Genomic DNA, 20,035 nt, shown 5'->3' on the forward strand with positions numbered 1-20,035 from the left:
ATTACTATATATTATTTTATTTGGAAAAACATTTTGTACAATTAAAAATTTTAACAATTGTATTACAATTATTAACACATTTTAAATATCAAAAAAAAATTTATATCTCAATATACTATTGGGGCTGGGTATTTTGTTTTTGAACCTTAGTTAAGAAAATGATCTCTTCTTAACTTCTTCAGATGCCTGAAAATATATTTCAAAATACATTTTTAGGATGTCATTTTTTTAAATAAATAATTGACCAACGTTATTTTATGAATTTTCTCCTACTAACATATATCAATTACTTAATTTATTTAGGATCGAAATTCAAACCACTGGTACGTTATAATTGACCATATATTTTACATCTTAATAAGGAATCTAGTTCATCATAATGAAATTCTTCTAATTTTGACAAAACTAGTACATTACTACATTTAGACATGTTATTTTGATAATGCTATTTTATTTATATTAAAAAGAAAAGAAAAACTTAAAGAAATACAATATATCCGTATGATTTAGGAGATGATTGTTTGTATGTATCGCAGTGAAAAATAAGTTTTCCATATAAATTAAATTACTCTTGCCCAAGCTGCAGTTCTGCCACCTCTGCGCATCAATGGAGGCATTTCTGAAGCAGTGCGAACAGTCCGGAGATGCTGCGTACGGTGCCCTCCGATCGCTGCTGGAGCGACTCGAGGATCCGATCACTCGCACCGGTGCTCGGATTTTTCTTTCAGATCTCCAGAAACGGTTTGCCTCGAAGGAGGAGTCCGACCGCTGCCTTCAAATTTACCATTTCCAAATCCAAGACATTTATCTCGAGCAATATGAAGGTACACGCATTTGTATTGATTCTTGCATGTCTTTGTTTACGTATATATATGATTATGAATGGAATGCCTTTATTTTTCTGGTGATTTTTTATATGTTGGGGAATTTGTTTGGGGCACTTGTGTTTTTGGTGTATAAATGTCGTCCATGGAGTTGAATCGTGGATGCATTTTTAGTTCCGCAGAATTTGGTTCCATTATGCCTTGATTAATATGTCGACTGTTAAACTCTATCCGAGTGTCTCAAATTCTGTTTAATGTGTTACAACGCACGATGTTCGATTCGGACAAAGAAAACATGACTTTTAGCGAACGCGCATAAGCTGGGTTGCGAAGGCTCATCGGGTCCACGAATAAACATAAAACGATCAGTTCAGTAAACAAAGTTGACATAGAATAGGACAAAAAAAGAGGACGGATAAGTGAAAATTTTGACAAAACATTAAGGTACAAGCCAAGATTCTAACTTGGAACATTGCGGATTTTTAATCTGAATTTCTTCAATCTTCTATAATCAATGATGTAGGGAAAACGTGGATTCTGGTGGTTGATCACATTCGTGTGACATCATGTCAAGTCCATCAAAAAATTCTTGACTTTGGACCGTCAGATACACTATCATTTATTCTGCCTTCAAGTGCTTCATTGATCAAATTTGATGTGATAGTGGTTTAAAACTGAGGTGCTATACAAACTTTGTATGCATAACTGTTGAATTTCATCTTGCACACTCATCCAAAAATGCAGTGGTGGAGGAATGGGTTGCCAGCGAGGACAGCAATCATCCTTAGTTTTTAATTTTTTTAATCGATTTTATTTTTTCTGTATTAACATAAATAAAAATGTAATTGCTCTCCTCCTCAACTAAAAAATCTCATATATATTTTTTTGTTTCACCCTTTACAAAGAATTCCTAGCTCCAAAGATTCTCTCTTATTTATGTCATCTTTCCATGGTTGCCAATTTCAGACTGCTCCGCAAAAATATCCTTGACTTCCTTGGTCTTCATGTTGTGGTCATGCTTCTTTATTTCTACGATCAATGTAATTCATTTTATATGATGGTCGTGGTTTTGAAACAGCTTTTTGTCCAACTTTTGGACTTGCTACATGTCATCTGTTACAGGATTTCAGAGGAGGAAGAAACTTACCATGATGGTGATACCCAGTATCTTTATCCCAGAGGATTGGTCCTTTACGTTCTTTGAAGGACTTAACAGGCATCCGGACTCTATTTTTAAGGACAAAACTGTAACCGAGCTTGGTTGTGGAAATGGATGGATATCCATAGCTATTGCTGAAAAATGGTCACCCCTGAAGGTAAGGATTCTTTGATGATACACTACCTGTTTTTGAATAACCCCCCGTCTATTCATATAATTTTTCTCCAATTATGGCACAATGGTTTTTATCTGATATTTGCTGGAAACTTGATAAATATAGCAAATGAGGTTCCTTAATTGGGTAAAATGATGTGGCAGGTATATGGGCTTGATATTAATCCAAGAGCAGTAAAAATCTCTTGGATAAATCTATATTTGAATTCTTTGGACGAGAATGGCCAACCTATTTATGATGGGGAGAAAAAAACTTTACTTGATCGGGTGGAGTTTCATGAATCTGATTTGCTATCCTACTGTAGAGATAATCATTTAGAACTTGACCGAATTGTTGGATGCATACCACAGGTATTTGATTCAGTGAACCATTGCCGCATATTTTTGCCGCTGAACCTTTTTCATAAGGCCATATTTTTGCCGCTGAACCTTTTTCATAATTTATGTTTTTTTAAAAATGACCATGGATGGACTCTTCACACGTTTTCTAATATTTAGCATTTGGAATTTATGCAGATTCTAAACCCCAATCCAGATGCGATGTCCAAAATGATTACAGAAAATGCAAGCGAAGAATTCTTGCATTCTCTTAGCAACTACTGCGCCCTCCAGGTTGTCTTATGCTTCAACTTACTAGTCTTATCCAGCGTTGTGGGTTTTAGACTCCTAACTAAAATCTAAATGCTCCATGCTATTGTATAAACTTACCTTTATATTATTAATATGATTATTTTTGGAAATGAATTGGAATGGTGAATGCACTCCGATAATTTATCAGACCAGGCATTATTTTTTAACCCTATCTGCATTTTATATTCAATTAAAGCTGCTGGTTTTTTTCCTTTCAATTAACTTAAAACATTTTTTCCCTTTTGGATCTAGTCCTATTATTGTATGGAAACTACCATCATCTATGGAGCTTACATGCTGTGGATGGTTTGATTTGATTTTTGTAATATAATAACCTGTTCATCAACTGCTTCAAAATATTGTTTTATACTTTACCTGCTCTGTGATCAACTGTGGAGCAAAAGAACTGCTGTACTTGTTTGATGAGTCGTAGTTTGTTCTGTTTAGGGCTTTGTGGAGGACCAATTTGGTTTGGGGCTCATTGCTAGGGCAGTTGAGGAAGGGATCTCTGTCATAAAATCTCAGGGGATTATGATCTTTAATATGGGTGGCCGCCCAGGACAAGCTGTATGTAAACGCCTATTTGAGAGACGCGGTCTACGAGTTAACAAGCTTTGGCAAACTAAAGTTCTTCAGGTGCTACAAAACATTAGACCATCATTTATATCCTTGAAAATGTACATTTTAATTGAGTCTGTTTTCGCAGGCTGCTGACACAGATATTTCGGCATTAGTCGAAATTGAAAAGAATAGTCCACATCGTTTTGAGTTTTTCATGGGACTTGTGGGAGACCAGCCAATTTGCGCTAGATCAGCATGGGCATATGCAAAATCTGGTGGTCGCATTTCTCATGCTTTATCAGTATATAGTTGCCAACTTCGTCAGCCTACTCAGGTATGGAGTTATCTTCATGTCTATGTGTAATGATGTACCTAGGATGTCATTGAATGATTACAATTTTGTGACAAAAAAGTAAAAGATACTGATAAACTGCTCTGACAGGTTAAAACAATATTCGAGTTTCTCAGAAATGGTTTCAAGGATATAAGCAGCTCTTTAGATTTGTCATTTGAAGATGAGTTTGTCGCGGATGAGAAGATTCCATTCCTATCTTATCTCGCGAGTGTTTTAAAAGAGGTTTCTTTTTTCCCTTATGAACCACCAGCTGGAAGCAGAAGATTTCGTAGTCTCATTGCTGGTTTTATGAGAACATACCATCATATCCCCCTTACTGCAGATGTAAGGAATCTTTCAATACAATTTGCGTAAACAGAGCAAGAATTTTCTGGTGTTTTCTTTATATGTGTTTCAAGATGTAGCCATCTTTGCTTGTGCACTTGCAAATGTGGGCACGTGTAGATTTGTTACTTAAGAAATATATTATAACTTTCTTGCTAGCAGTTGGCATAAATAAAATGCTATTCTTCACTGCTAAACATGGGTACAGAATTTACTTAGATTTATGGAACATTATTTATCTCTTGACTTTGACATATTTTCAAATGCATTAAATTTTAAAGTTGCATACACAATTTATATAGCAAATCATCAGACTTGTGCCATTCACCTTGTTTCTTTAGATACCGGTATGTTCTTTGTCTAAGCTTTTTCCTGGTGATCTTCAATGATAGAGTGAATGAAAACGCTGACCTTCTGACAACTTTGTTTGGCATAAGAAACATCATCAGTTTTCTTAGAAATCTGGTACTTTATGGGTTTCTGCAGCATCGAAAAGGACTGGCTTCCATTTCCTGCAGCTCTTTATCCTTGGGGTGGTGGTGCAATCTGCAATGAGTGGTTCAGTAAACCAAATATGAGCTATAAAAGAATGAACTAGATCTTTTTATTTGGGTGTGAGGGAAGGGTTGTGGTTATAACAAGGAGGTCACACGTGCATATTTTCCTAAAGATAATATAAATGATCCTGAAGTGCATCATTGAGCCTGACCTCCAGAAAATCAGATGTACTCTCCAAAATTCAACAACTGCAGCCCAAAGAAATATCCTACGAAGATTGACAGGCCATGAAAATGTCCATCAATAAAAACATAGCTCCAGGGCCAAAGGTATTGGGGTTTGGGGCATGGTATATTTGAGTTGAGAGAAATGATGCTAACTCTAGCCTACTGTTCCGCTTCCCCCAACCACGAGCAGGCTAAAATAGAATGACAAAAGTAAAAAACCAGAAATAATCTTTAGCATCCCACAAGTGGGGCCAATTGTCCATCGATCAAGTTTCAAGAGGAGACCCTAGACAAAGTCCAGAGCATCCACCTGGCTCAGTGTTGGTCTACATGAATTCCAAAATTTGAAATCTACCCACTGAGGGATGGAACAACAGAAAGCAAACAGGTTTCGATGTAATTAGCAGAAAGGAAGCAAACAGAATGTGTACCACCCTAAAACAATTAATTGTAAATAGTACAGTTGGTTGGGATTACCTGGGGCAATGTGGGAGGATTGAAGTGCTGGCATTGTTTTCTTGACTAATGCAATTTTGATGCAAATTTTCACAATAACAGAAAATATTTGTGTTCAATTATGAGGACTGGCTCATTGAAACTCACTGTGTTGTCAAATATACATTGTAATATTAGCAAAACATTGATTTGACCAAGTAATCTTAATCCTTAAGTTGTTTTTAGGATTTTACATAGTTCATGAAGCTGATGCTTAATTTACCTTATTTTCAGAAATATAAAATAGGCAGATGTATCTAATCTGACACTCTTTATTTTTTGTTATGATTATGATCTAGAACATCGTCGTGTTTCCTTCGAGGACAGTGGCAATTGAAAGTGCCTTGCGTTTCTTATCACCCCACCTTGCCATTGTTGATGAACAATTGTCCCGACATTTACCCAGGCCATGGTTAACATCCTTGAATATTGAGGTAAGGTGATGCCAGAAAAAATCGTATATCCTTTATATTTTAGTTTTTTGTGGCACTAGTTGCCATAGCTGCTGATTTTAGGCTGCATTAAAGCATGACATCTAAGAGAGCCCAAAGATTGAGACTATATGGACAAGTTTTGCCATGCTTTGAGATATGCAAGGGTAACAATTAACATCTAAGAGAATCTGGCTGAAAAGTATAAATAGTCTTTTGTAAAATTAAGAAATTGCATGACCTTTATCTCTTATGAGCAGTAGTCATGAATTGCAATTCACAGTCACGGGCAAGTAAGGATTGCTATTTCCTGGAGTTGGAAGATATTACTTCCATTTCTGTCTAAATTGTGGACATTGGATTATAAATCAATGCTTATTATATGTACTAGAGTCCCTAATTGAACTCATAACCTTGAAATAAACTAACTTGTAGGGCAAATGACACCACAGCTCTGAGATTTATCCATAATGCTGTCGGTGAGGTTCATTATCATTCATATTTGACATTACATATTCCGGAGGCTTTCGTAAAACTTTTCAATTTTTTCATTTATTCTTGGTGATGCTAGTGCAAGTTTTTCTTTCACTACTTTGGGATTTCTCTGTAGAATGCAGAATCTGGAAGAAAAATAGAGGAAGTAATCACAGTCATTGAAGCACCTCGCCAATCAGATTTAATGGTAGAGCTGATAAAAAAATTGAAGCCCGAGGTGGTTGTCACAGGGATGGCTCAATTTGAGTCAGTTACTGGTTCTGCATTCGAGCATCTTTTAGATACTACTAGAGAAATTGGATGTCGTTTGTTTTTAGATATATCTGACCATTTTGAGCTATCTAGCCTCCCGAGTTCCAATGGAGTTCTTAAATATCTTGCCGGAGCTCCACTACCTTCACATGCGGCAATAATTTGTGGCTTGCTGAAAAATCAGGTATACCCAAGTAATGAGGACTTACTCAAGTTTCTCGACAATGATTTGAGCAAAAGCTGTTTAAAATGCTTGCTTGATTTTAACTTTTATCCTCTAATTGTAATAATTCTATTCGTCTTTTTTTGTGTCCAGGTTTATTCAGATCTCGAGGTGGCATTTGTCATATCGGAGGAGGAAACTATTTTTAAAACACTATGCAAGACTGTGGAACTTTTACAGGGGAATACTGCAATAATTAGTCAGTACTACTATGGTTGTCTATTCCATGAACTTCTAGCTTTTCAGCTTGCTGATAGACACCCACCTGCACAGGTTAGTCTATGTTGAAGTTAGTCATAATGTATGTAAATATGTTCGTCTTCCCTGATCTACTTTTAACTGGGTGGTTGAGTGGAATAGAAAATTGATGGAGTGGACATAAAAACAGATTGGCTCTTGCATTTAGTAACTGTTAAAAGTTAAAACCACTTCAGCAACTGGTTATTTATTTGTTTAAAAATGTAAAAATAATACAACCTTTAATGGAAATTTAACTTAATAATTCACATCTAATTTTCCTAGTATACATGCACCGACTCTCCTTTTAATATTCTTATATCTTCAAATAGGATCTTTGAAGATTCCCTAGTCATGGTCCATTAAATAAGTGTTAATCATATCTTGAGATGCTAGGATTCTTTAGATTTCTGAGTTGAATAACGGTGATCTTTTATCATATCCCGAGGCCTGAATCATGGCAGGTATGCAACCTGTGATGCATGTAAATTTGCCTGGTTAAACCGCACCTGAATTCCTGATAGACTAATGGGCCCTAAGAATTTTTTTGAATAAAGCTAATCAGCAGTTCTTTTTACTGTTGACCAAACACCGTAAATGCTGGTAAAGTAAGTCGCTGTCTCCACTTGGAATGGATCTATTTTCACCGTATCTTTGTGAACTTCCTTAGATGGTTTCACAATATGCGTGATTCTTTCTCCAATTCTCAGAGAAATGGCGAGTTGTCAAAAGCTTCTAAGGTCAATGGCTTGTCCAGTTCCAGTATTTCAGTACTTGATCATGCAGAGTTGTCAGTAAGTGAATCTGATGAATCTCCCCTGGTTCATATGGACGTTGATAAAATATTTTTGCCCATGATAACACCAGTTAAAGCTTCCATCTTTGAGAGTTTCGCAAGACAGAATATAACAGAATCTGAAAGCGACGTTACTTGTGGCATTAAACAATTGATTTGCAGCAGTTACGGATTCTCATCTGATAACCACACAGAATTCATTTATGCAGACAGTCCCGTGGCACTTTTTGTTAGGTTGGTGCTCTGTTGTGTTCAAGAAGGTGGAACACTGTGCTTTCCAACTGGATCCAATGGGAATTACGTGTCTGCTGCAAAATTTTTGAAGGCAAACATTGTAAACATTCCTACAAATCCCGATTATGGCTTCAAATTGACAGAGAGAATACTCACAGACAGGCTTAAGACTGTTAAGAAACCGTGGATATATATTTCGGGTCCAACTGTTAACCCTACTGGCTTGCTTTATGGTAACGAAGAGATGCAAAAACTATTAATCGTCTGTGCTAACTTTGGAGCAAGGGTCATTCTAGATACATCGTTTTCAGGCGTGGAATTCAATTCTAATGATTTTGATGCCTGGAATCTGGGAGCTACCATGGAGAGACTTTCATCAACTAATCCAACATTCAGTGTGTGTCTACTTGGGGGATTATCTTATATGATGCTTACAAGTGGACTTGAATTTGGATTTCTTATTTTAAACCAGATGTCCCTCAAGGATACATTCCATGGTTTTGCTGGATTAAGCAAACCACACAGCACTATCAGATACACGGTCAAAAAATTGCTTGATCTGATGGAAAAGAAGACGGTAGATCTACTCAATGCTATTGCAGAGCAGAAACAACTTTTGGCAGGTCGGTATAAACACTTCAAGCAGGTATGTTGTGCATTTATGAACTAAATTAATTCATGATGAAAACTATTTGGTTCCATAAAGGATTCCTCAACATTCCTACCTTTGAATTTGTTGCCATAATCATCTTTTCCTATATAGCATACACTAATTGTGCACTAATAAACACTAGATGAATATGTCTATTATCTTGTCGTTAGGTTTGACTTAGTTCTATCGACTAAAAATGATATGTGCTCTATAGTGGAATTCTCTAACCAACATTCCCTCACATATAATGATGCATAGAAATAACTTCCACATATCTACAAGAGTTAATCATTAGAAAACAAAATCCTAGTTATATGTATTCAAGACCAATTGATGGGTTCAAATTCAGGAGCTCTTGTTGATATGTCATGCTAAAATACGACTAGTTTTAAAAGTTTCAATTATTATGAAGCTGGCCGACAACATTAACCAGCGTTGTATCTCCTGCGTATTATGTACCCCGATCCTGTCCCTGTATTCTACTTGCTGCTAAACCCTTTGTACATAGGACTTCCGACCACAGTTTCGGGAACCTTACCAGTCAGATTGTTGACCATTTACCCTCCTCTACTTCGAATTGAATCTTTCGTGCATATGTCATATACGATTTATATGTAACAGACTCTTGAAAGTTGCGGTTGGGAAGTGGTTGAAGCTCAAGCAGGTGCCTCTATTGTAGCAAAGCCAACTTTTTATCTTGGCACGACCATCAAAATACCCAAAGATTCTTCTGGTATTCAGGAAATTAAGCTTGATGACTCAAATATTAGGGAAGCCATGATCAAGACCACCGGTCTGTGCATCAACAGTGCTGCTTGGACAGGTATTCCTGGTTACTGTCGCTTCACTATCGGTCTGGAAGATGGTGATTTCAAGCGTGCATTGGATTGCATTGCAAAGTTCAAAAGCTTGGTTGATAACTAAAACATCGTTTTACTGCTCTTTCAACACAAGCTATTGTTAATTTTCACGACTCGTGTGTTGTGAAGTTGAAGCCATTGTTCCTGTTGAGTTGAATTCATTTAAACAAAGTGAAGCCATTGTTGCGCAACTAAATTAATATATTTGCGTCCCATTTCGTTTTCTCGTGTATGTGTGTGTGTCCATATACATATATATCTATATATATATATATATATATATATATATATATATATATATATATATATATATATTGTAATAAAGGAACTCGTAATCGCCACTCGTATAGATATATATATATATATATATATATTGTAATAAAGGAACTCGTAATCGCCACTCGTATAGATATATATGTATATATATATTGTAATAAAGGAACTCGTAATCGCTACTCGTAAGTACGCACTGGATGAATCAGCGGACTGAACGCAGTAGATAGGAATAAAACGTAATATGGAGCCAAGTATTACCATTGTTGCTATTTTTAGTGAGCTAATAAAAGCTTCATTTCATTATCACTGTAGTTTACAAGATTCATATGGTGGCTTAATAGCGATAAGTTTCAACGTAAAGATCCATGCCATTCTTGGTTCAGGTTATGTCCCACAACGAATTGAGGATGAAAACTGTGCGGACACAAAAAATAATTGCAATGTGAATAATAATCCTTTAAAAACATATGATAGAAAAGTTTCTACTAGTTTTTCTCCCCAAAACAATTGAATTAAAGAGCAAGAACAGATCTCAAAGAAAAGGTGTACTTTGCTACTATGTACAAGTAAATTGTTCTTGAGATTTTAAACAAAATTTAGTAAGAAAACTTTAATTAAACAACGAAACTAATTCATATTTTTATGTATGGACTATATTGCATGGAGGATAAAATTGATGAACTAAAAAAAAGATAATATAATTTTGGCGCCTGTGCTAACTACTTGACATATTAAGATATCACATATGAACCCCATCTGAGGAGTTTCAAGAGCAAACCGAGCACATATTGATGGTTAACCTAGTGACTGCCGCACACAAACTTGCATGTATATATATAACCGGGAAAAACACTGTTCTTAATTTGGTTATGAATTGAAACTTCAGCTAATTGAAAGGTAACACACATGTCTGAGGATTACTTTATTTAAACATTCGGAAAATAAAACAGGCAACACGATGACACCTCATTCTTTCAGCGCCACATACAGGTTCATCTGCTGATCAATAACAAGTAACAATAATCAATTTTCGTAATAAAAAATCAAATATAAGAATTAATATTAAGAACTTAAAACCAAATGCATAGATATGGGAAGAAAAAATAAAAAATTGGAACTAAATGCTGCAGAGCATTCTCATAGCAAAAGGCCATCAAATCAACCACTTGGACTTAGGTTTCGAGGGACCAATTTCCTAGTAACACAAAAGTAGAAGTATGTGCCACCTGCATCCCTTAATTAGAAAGTCATGTAATTACAAGGTGAAAGGAATTAAATGAATACTCTAAAAAGTCTGGATGCGCAACTTCAATTGCTATTTGTGAGCAGATTTTCTCTCTTCACCTAAATAATGCAACGATTCTCATTGACTTCACCATTAGAATACAAATTATTTACCTTGATCAATTAACGACATAGGAATATTGTGAACCTGCTTAAAGAAGAAAACTTGAGCAAGTGCAGAGGCAAGGAATCTCTCCCAAATGCATATCTGGGTGGTTGCCATCTGGAGATACTACACCCAAATATATTGACAATATTTTGAATGTTTTCACTCTTCAATAGCACTAAACATACATAACAAATCCAATGCAATCCCCCAATGATGTTTTTAACTCAATTTTAGATCTCCTGATATAATTAATATTTATTCAACTATTCATTGTTCCCCAAAATTCGATGTCATTGTATTAGATTTAGACTCAACACAGAATTTTAAATTATAAGGTGCCTCATACAATGTTAACACAAATCAATCAATCCAACAAATTTTTACATGACGGTAAAACCGTACCTTTAGAAAATGAAACCAAACATACATCTATCCTCCAATGCAAGCACACAAAAAACAATACCAAATATTACTATGTCTCTGTGGCATGTCTATGAGAGTTCACAACATATCAACCCATATGCCTACATGAAAAATACTCGATTTCGATAATAATTCAAATGCTATTTTGATTAATTTGGAGAAACTAATAGAATATCAAACATTTGTTTCTGCTCACAATAACTCTCACAAACTGATCCTTCAAGGCAAGCATATGTAATTTTTAAAGTTCCAATACGTTGTCTTCAATATTGGGGTACTAAATACAATTGACCAAACACGTAACTGAATTATTATTTTTTTCCAGTAGTTCAGTAAAGAAAAAGATGGAGCTTAAGGCGAATTGGACAATATCATGATTATGTTAAATAAAGCAACCAATTACATGGACCAAATTTATCCGATCAGATACCAAACAGTAAAGATACAACTGTTTTAGTTTAAAAAATGCTATCCTAGACTGAGAACATTCAGTTCTGAGCCTTACCTTATATAATGAAGTCGCCGATTCGATAAAATTCAGTGAGAAGAAGAAGAGGTGGTATGAGAATGAGATTTGGGAGCGTAGATCTTGTTATATGCGGTTTCTCCGACGAGGTATATACCGAAGGCGACAAGCGCGATGCCAAGGCCTGGGGTCGCGTGACGCCACTGATTCGACAACATCGGGTGTTTCCGCCACTCGTCGCGCCGCCTGAAGAACTCTCCCGTGGATCCCAGCGGCTTCGCCATCGACAATGCTTCTTCTCCCGGTGGTTGTTTTTCACCCCCTTTTTCCAACGATGATCAGAAATGAAGCTCGGATAGAGCTTGGATGGTGGGCTGGTGGCTCTTGATGATGGGCTGAAATTGGACTTTGTGTGGACTCGGCCCACTTGGGATTTTGTCTATTCCAAAAATTATCTTGATTGGTTGTTCAAATTGTTTTTCAGGAGATCAGATCCTATCTATGTGAGCATTACTTTAATTTCATTTCAATGGGTAAGATCTTGTCACACATATAATTTCAAAAAAAAAGTGAGTCATATATATGCATAAGCAATCTTGGTCATCCATCCTATCATGAAGACAATGTCCACATAGATAGAATGAAATAAACCATTTTCCAGAGATCGCTGTCGAACCACGATTCCATTCAACCTTGTGGGCTTCATTTAAGGACGCCTATAAAAATTTAGAATCTGATTCAAACGTTTTTGCATGTGAAATATGCTCTCTGTAAAAACAAAAGGCAAATCGAAAATTTATAGATTAAAATAAAACAAACACGTTTTAAATGTAAATTAGGTACATAAAGTAGAACTTTTGCTAAATCAACATTTTTTATGAGAAAATGAGTATTTTTTATTCATCAAAAAATATAAAATGATAACAAAGTTAGTTCCTGTAATCTTTTCAATTTTAATAATATAATATAGATATATGATCAAAGCCAACCGTAGACACAAAGCAATACAAAATATATATGAACAAAATCAAACCAATCTTCGTGCGAAAGAAATGTCAATGGTTACAAACATAACTTAAAAGTTGGCTCAAAGTGAAGTAGGTGATGCATTTTCAGACAATTTGTTCCTTAAATCCTTGAGAGCATCAACTACTTCCGAATCAAGATTGTGCTTCAGCAGTTTACCTTCCATGGAAGTTGATCTGCACAAATATAGAAAACAAAAAGAAGAGTAAATGAATACGTCAGTATGGATACAAGATCCTATCAAAGAAAGAAACATCTCTTATCAAGACGTCGAATAAAATAACGCTCTGTTGAAGGTAACATAAACAAAAAATAGTCGTCTTCTATATACATGTACATTCTAGGCAGGAGTCGCCCTCCGAAGGTTCTTTCCAGAGCTCTATCGATATACTATACACCGGCTCAGTAAAGCATGCCATATAGGGCTCCTGATCTACTGACCATAGCCCTCATAGACACATTAGTTGGACACAACTCGGGATATCATATGTTAAGTTTATCGTTGACAAACATAACCTCTTTCAACCGCAAGGCAACGTTAGTTATATGCCAACCATATTAATTGACTTTTCATGGTTCATTATGATTGTTTTCTGAAAGAGGAGGTTTAGCCTTAGACCCCTCTTCATTTCGTTTCTCATTTATTATATTTACTGCTAGGAGTCCTTTCTAGAATCCCAGCCTAAGGTGTCTCTTTTATGTGAATAATATGCACATAAATCTAAGCAGTAAGGATGATACTACCAAGCCGGTTCACGTATTCTTCCTTAAAGTGGCATATTTCTGTCAGTGTCTCGGTAGTCTTGCACCCAACTAAAGAAACAAGAAAATAAAAGGCGAAGCTTTGTAACACACCGATGTTCTCGAAGCATCTGCTCAACCTCCTTTTGTGAAGCTTTAATCTGCACAACACGTAGAGCATCAAAAGAATGCAAAACATTTGCATCTCCTTGGCAACTTTAATGTTTGTCGTAGGATTTCGATCCTTGAGTATCAGAATGACCAGTTTGGGAATCCTGAGATTTTATCAATGTGAAAATCTATGGGATGACCTTAATATACCAAACCAAGAATATCAGAGGTTGAAAAGTCAACAGACATCTTATAGGCCATAAGAACTAGAACATTGTGAAATAGCAAGAAGCATAAGATTTCAGCTAATAGCATTACCTCCGTAACCAGCGCCCTAGAACTCCAAACAAAAGCTCCCTGAAGAAAATCATCATGGCAAGAGTGTATCAGATTCTTGGTGAAAAATGTTTGTAGTGATTTTATAAAAATAGTTCACAATTTAAACTCAGGTGAATCTACTACAAAGGACTAGTGATCGGATACCTTTTTCTACATCCATGTTAGGCAAACACTAGGGTATACTCTACAGAGAATTAAGCAAACACCAGCAGATTACATCAGTGGCAATATAGAAGACAAGGAATGGGTGGATCGTTAACTGACGAATTGTTGGTAATTTTACATCAATTTCTGATAACGAACAAGGATTCAGATTGAATATGCAGAAATCTTGAGAATTGTTACAGAGACAGCCAGGTTAAAGTAAGAAAAAATAAGAGCATAGTTAAGAGACAAAAATGACTGAAGATTTTAGCAGGAAAACAACGGCCATGTTTGGTTTCCATTCCTGGAAACCGTTCCCTTTTCACTTGAACGAATCCAAACTTTAATATCCCATTTTCAATCTCTTTCCGCAAAATATATTTTCACGAGATTTTCAAATATGTTGACACAATGATGACCTCTTATTCAACTCTATATTACTTTTTAAAAAAATTCTCTATGATTATATTTTACGACTTCAGAATAATTTTATCTTCTGATGCGACACACCACTGAACAATTTTTTACACAATTAGATAAGACATTTATAATAAAAAAATTCTCTTCCTCTAAAACACAAATCTTATTCCAACAAAATATTTTCTAAACCTGTTTCTTCAAATTTCTTTCCCCATAACACAAAAAATGAATCCATACAGGGCCAAAACTTTCAAAGAACCGATACATAATGTTTATATCAATATACTGATAACAAGCTTTACTTCCAGAAAATAATACAGCAAATTTCAACGAGAGATTTACACTTCATACTGCCAAATACAGCAATTACTTCAATTATAACACAATATTCCACAAAGTAAGTAATGTGGAAGTCCTCCATAAGAGACAGATACTAGATCCCAACCGTAAGGCAAATGGTTTTTTTTAAAAAGAAGCCTTTAAGTTATGAACATAATAAAATTCATCCTACGAGTTTAGTGTACAATGTTAAAGAGATCACACACCGCTCCATGAGCTGCATGCTGCTGACAATGATCAGATGTCACAACCCAAACTTTTGGACAGCCATCCTCCCTCAATGCTACAACCTAATCATAAGAAACAAAAGCGAGCCATCGGGGGAGTTGAAGTAAACACTGAAATATTATAACAGAAAATAAATAACTATTGTTTCAGGAAAGGAAGTCAAGTTCTTGAATATACGGAAAAAATTGCCTTAGTCTATTAATCGTTAAAATAGCAGACAGGAGACATGAGATAAGTGTGCCAAAAGAATTATAAAATTCTACACAAACAAATATTTCACCACATAAAATGTTTCTAATTAATAATGTTTAATATGGTCCCCACTGATAAATTCACAGTATCAGTAACTGGAAAGGAGAGAAGAGGTATATCATCAATTCATTGTTTTCTATGATAAAAGTATGTTTTAATATGGGTTATGAATCTACATAGGTTTTGTTTGGTTCTCTCACCTCTTTCTCAATCCATGAATCAGCACATGTTTCAGCTGAGAATACCAAGTCAATCCTGAAAAGAATATTAAACTACCTATAATATTTATGATATTCAAGCAGATAAATCATCCAGCAAGAAACAAAGTAGAACTGACGAAAGAAATCACAAGCGAAAAATGAAGAGGCACAATAAATAAAAAAGGATAGGTTTTTCATGCTCATGAATAAATAAAGATTGATCAGAACTTTAAAATAGTTTTAGCTCTAGCTGAGTCACCTATTCACCGAGAGCTAAATTTGTAAAATAAAAGTCCTATACAATGAACCAGGTGTTCGATCTTTGATAAACTAATCCTTTAATAACGGATGATGCAATACACGAACATAAACTGTAGTTAGAGATTTTACTAGCGCATAGCAAAAAAATTGCACAAAATTATATATAAACATACAAGCACATCTAATTCGTAAATGCATTTATTTTCTCTCAATATAACCAAAGATTCGATTATTGCAACCAGATGGTGCAGTAACATAAGACAAAATGAATTTCAACAGCAGTAAAACAAGGGTTTTCTGATTTTAATAGATTAGCCATAAAAATTGCAAGGAAATTAGGCCGTAAAATCTTAGTTCACAAAAGAATACCCAGCGAAAGTTTCTTTGTGTGTTGGTAGGCCAGACATCATGGCATCAAATACAACCACCACTTTCACCTCTGTAGACATTTCAAAATAGGCTATAAGATAGTACCCATGCAAGCAAACAAGAACACATGGAGTAGAATATTTTTCTAATAACTCCAAATTATTAATATAAATAAAGAATCACATTAGAATCTAGATGTAAAAAAACATATATGCAGCAGATCATTTTTCTCCTTCCCATAGAATATGTATCGAATTTTACCATATGATACCGTAAATTTCTAATCAATGATTCTGTCACCTAGAGTGGAACAAATTTCGATTCATTGACTAGTGGAATAAATTTAATCCATTTTCCTATAAAATTGATTATGCCAACATATGCAGAAGTGTTATTGCATTATTGGCTACCAAATAATCTGCATAGGAATACAACTCATTGCCGCACCACACTCTGTCCGGAGTAAATATTTTGAGAAGCAATATTGCATATTCTGATAGAAAATCGAAAGCATATTTTTATCAGTCTCAACAATTTATCACTTGTAAGAGTACCAAACTTCGTTTTTTTCGGTGTGAATCAATTATCAATGATCTTCGCATGCTGCCTGTAGAAGAGACAATACATAATATTTTTCATAAAAGATAAGGTCATAATAGATTGGGAGCAAGGGAAGGGTAATGCTAAGCTCCAAAAGATAAAAATGAAAATCCAAGTTATAGACTACATGCTTGAATACTTACAAAAATTTAGAGAAAGCTATAAGCCAGAATTTAAAAGAACAATACTTCTAAGATATTGAACCATATAGCTACAGCGAATAAAAAAAATTCAAAGCACAAACCTCTTAGCATACTAAATGTTACCAGTTCATCAACAAGCTTTTGGCGAGTATATGCTTGAATACTTACAAAAATTTAGAGAAAGCTATAAGCCAGAATTTAAAAGAACAATACTTCTAAGACATTGAACCATATAGCTACAACGAATAAAAAAAATTCAAAGCACAAACCTCTTAGCATACTAAATGTTACCAGTTCATCAACAAGCTTTTGGCGAGCAATATCAAGTCTTCCATTCATAAAATGCTTCTTCAACTTGGCCCAATAGCCACAAACATTATAACCATCAACGAGTAAGACAGGAAATGCTGTGTCTAAACCCTGGTTTGTACTGGTACAAGGTTAAGCTAATTATTAAACTTTAGATGTTCTACATTGGACAAATTGGAAAACTACCGAACAGTAAAAGCATTACTGGTAGAGAGATAAAGTTGGATCTCGATAAATTTCCATGTCATCTGGCATTTCTTCCTTGTCCACTCTCTTTCTGCGATAACTAGTTGCAGGCCTGGGCATGTCAGATTTTCTCTTTTGAAACTCCTATTGTCTCTCGATTCAAAGCATTTGATTAATAAGAGAGAAGAAATTTTAGATATGGAAATTTGAAACAATTTAGGTATGAATATTATGTAACCTTCCATAATCTTAGGAACTGCAAATTCTGCTTCACATTTGTCGTAATTCGTGGAGGGGTTGGATCAGAACTCTGCCAGAAAAATCCCATTTCATGTTATAAACCAGGCGATAGAATCACTTGTCCCTAACACAAAAAATTACTGCAGGAAAGCTTTTCCATTCTTCATAATAATGTTGAGAATGGTTCAAATACTTCCAAAATACGGATAAGATAAGTTATTCTTGAATTAAGGTGTCTAACTCCTTCATATATACCAGCGCTTCTCAAAACTATCTGTGTAGACAGAATGTAGAAGCTGCCTTTCAAGCGAGTTTTCTAGCCAAGTGCAAGTCATGCCATAGTAAATTATATGAATCTTGTATAAGTCATTTTTAACCAGGCGTCTCAGTCATCCATTAATCTTCAATATACAGTAGTCTTTATGGCACTATCTACACTTACAAGGTCGAATGCGAAGGCCCAAGTGAGTACACACTATCAGCTTGTGTGTCATCAAGAAGTTCTCGCATTCCGAAACTAACCAAGTTCAATCTTTTAGAATGTCATTCCAACACAAGCCATTCCTACACGACTATATAAAACAACTAAAAATTTGATTTTCCCCATTTCAAAGGAAAAATGCTGTCAAGCAACTGCCTTTACAGAATTTACTTTCTGCAGCAACTTTTCAGTGTTTCTTGGTTATGCTTCATGCCCTCATTTAAAACACACATCCAAGCCAATACCAAAACACAGGAACAAATATTAAGACAGACCCATAAACAAGAGATAAGAAAGTTACCCTCGGAGGAGGTGTTTGGGATCCTTTACTCTTTTTGGCCACAATCTTGCAAGAACAATTGTACTCACGGCATGTCAATCTCAGGAATGAATGCGACGATAATGAAATCGTCGATATGGCTTTCATGAGTAGGCAACTACACTTGGACGCTTCTTGTTCTTGAATACCATGTACGCTTATTATGCATCTTGTTCTTTCATTTTCTCGAAATTCTTGGATGGTCCACCAAGTTCACTACATTTCAACGATTCTCGAACCCGTCATTGAAAAAATTGTCCTGCCGTTTCGTATTCTTTGAAAAGTTTTCCCAAGGTTTTTGCTCGATATAGTAATGAACTCGTGGCACAGTGTAAACCATCCGCCAAGGTCAAGCTCAGACCATTTATACGCCACAAATTCCTCATATAGGATGAGAAACGACAAAGTGACCCCGAAATCACCAGACCATTCATACCACTATATAAAAAATAATCACATCACCTTTTATTTTTTTTTTGTTAAAAAAAATAATTTTCAAAGTCTTTTATTTCATATTCAGTGTATCAATTTTGAAATAATTAATATATCAAAAAACCATATTTTTTGTCGTCAAACTCAAAGTTAAGTTTCATCTCTACCAGCTAATAGGATAATTAATATATCAAAAAAACAACCTTTTTAATTTCGGCCAGATATATTTTCAAGAAACAAAAAATCTGGGAGTCATTTTCGGGAGGCATTCAAGGCAAGTTGACCCATATGTGAATGAGCATGCATTAAACAAATCAACTACACGTCTTAAAGACTTGTTAAAACAGATTCAATCAAATATATATACACAAAAGAGCAGTCGGCAGTGGGTAGGTGAAATGGAGTTGTGAAGTAGTATAACAATCATGTGCACAAAAGTCAAAATTACTAAAAACAAGTAAAATGTGATTATAATAAATTTATTTACTCTGTGTATTTGGATTCAAAGGCAGGGAAGAACAAATGTGGGGTTGAAAGGTTCTTTTGGCTGAGGTTTGAGTCTTTTGTAATGTTGTTATTCCATTTCTATTGTCTGCCTATATATTAAACTGTTTTAATTTATATTAAAATATGAAGTATCTTAATTATAAGGCAAATTAAATATCAAGCTAATATTGTGATACTAGACAAACTGCTCACATGGTCACACTGGAAAAAGAACTCACCTTGAATATGTAATCCGAATTAAAATTTAAGAGGAAAAGAAAAAGAAACATCGAGGTGTGAAATATGAAGAAAGTTATATTTTTTATCAAAAAACTTGTATATTTTTCATTTTTGATCATGTTATCAATTAATTCACGATTTTAATAATATACTTACATTCAATTCTAGTCATTTTTCATCGGAG

The 20,035-nt window shown here is 35.0% G+C and overlaps 3 protein-coding genes across 6 annotated transcripts; 1 reads left to right on the top strand and 2 right to left on the bottom strand.

Annotated features, from left to right (window-relative positions):
• Nucleotides 1–537: 537 nt before the first annotated feature.
• Nucleotides 538–9,645, top strand: LOC140842009 (methionine S-methyltransferase-like). Its single transcript, XM_073209800.1, has 12 exons — nt 538–824; nt 1,947–2,140; nt 2,302–2,508; nt 2,674–2,769; nt 3,235–3,423; nt 3,494–3,682; nt 3,791–4,027; nt 5,547–5,681; nt 6,289–6,609; nt 6,742–6,921; nt 7,596–8,561; nt 9,189–9,645. The coding sequence occupies exons 1-12, from the start codon at nt 608–610 to the stop codon at nt 9,489–9,491; spliced, it is 3,234 nt and encodes a 1,077-aa protein (XP_073065901.1). The 5' UTR covers nt 538–607; the 3' UTR covers nt 9,492–9,645.
• Nucleotides 9,646–10,511: 866 nt separating this feature from the next.
• LOC140842010 (NADH dehydrogenase [ubiquinone] 1 beta subcomplex subunit 3-B-like) lies at nt 10,512–12,350 on the bottom strand. 2 transcript variants are annotated; one of them, XM_073209802.1, is made up of 2 exons: nt 12,025–12,350; nt 10,512–10,702 (listed from the first exon to the last, which is right to left on the bottom strand). In XM_073209802.1, exon 1 carries the CDS (start codon nt 12,267–12,269, stop codon nt 12,057–12,059), a length of 213 nt encoding a protein of 70 aa, XP_073065903.1. In that variant the 5' UTR covers nt 12,270–12,350; the 3' UTR covers nt 10,512–10,702; nt 12,025–12,056. The 2 variants fall into 2 exon arrangements, with proteins under 2 accessions (XP_073065903.1, XP_073065902.1); XM_073209801.1 differs by having other exon boundaries at nt 10,512–10,699; nt 12,025–12,347.
• Nucleotides 12,351–12,976: 626 nt separating this feature from the next.
• Nucleotides 12,977–19,089, bottom strand: LOC140842011 (uncharacterized). Of its 3 annotated transcripts, none has more exons than XR_012120302.1 (10): nt 18,676–19,088; nt 17,892–17,963; nt 17,673–17,797; nt 17,428–17,588; nt 16,416–16,485; nt 15,786–15,840; nt 15,312–15,395; nt 14,182–14,220; nt 13,867–14,027; nt 12,977–13,187 (listed from the first exon to the last, which is right to left on the bottom strand). XR_012120302.1 is itself a non-coding variant. In XM_073209803.1 (10 exons), exons 1-10 carry the CDS (start codon nt 18,799–18,801, stop codon nt 13,073–13,075), a joined length of 894 nt encoding a protein of 297 aa, XP_073065904.1. In that variant the 5' UTR covers nt 18,802–19,089; the 3' UTR covers nt 12,977–13,072. The 3 variants fall into 3 exon arrangements, 2 of the variants coding, with proteins under 2 accessions (XP_073065904.1, XP_073065905.1); XM_073209803.1 differs by having other exon boundaries at nt 13,867–13,913; nt 18,676–19,089; XM_073209804.1 differs by lacking the exon at nt 18,676–19,088 and adding an exon at nt 18,165–18,669 and having other exon boundaries at nt 13,867–13,913; nt 17,892–18,129.
• Between the last annotated feature and the right edge of the window lie 946 nt (nt 19,090–20,035).

This window comes from Primulina eburnea, chromosome 9, assembly GCF_022965805.1.
Source record: "Primulina eburnea isolate SZY01 chromosome 9, ASM2296580v1, whole genome shotgun sequence".
Classification (NCBI taxonomy): Eukaryota; Viridiplantae; Streptophyta; class Magnoliopsida; order Lamiales; family Gesneriaceae; genus Primulina; species Primulina eburnea.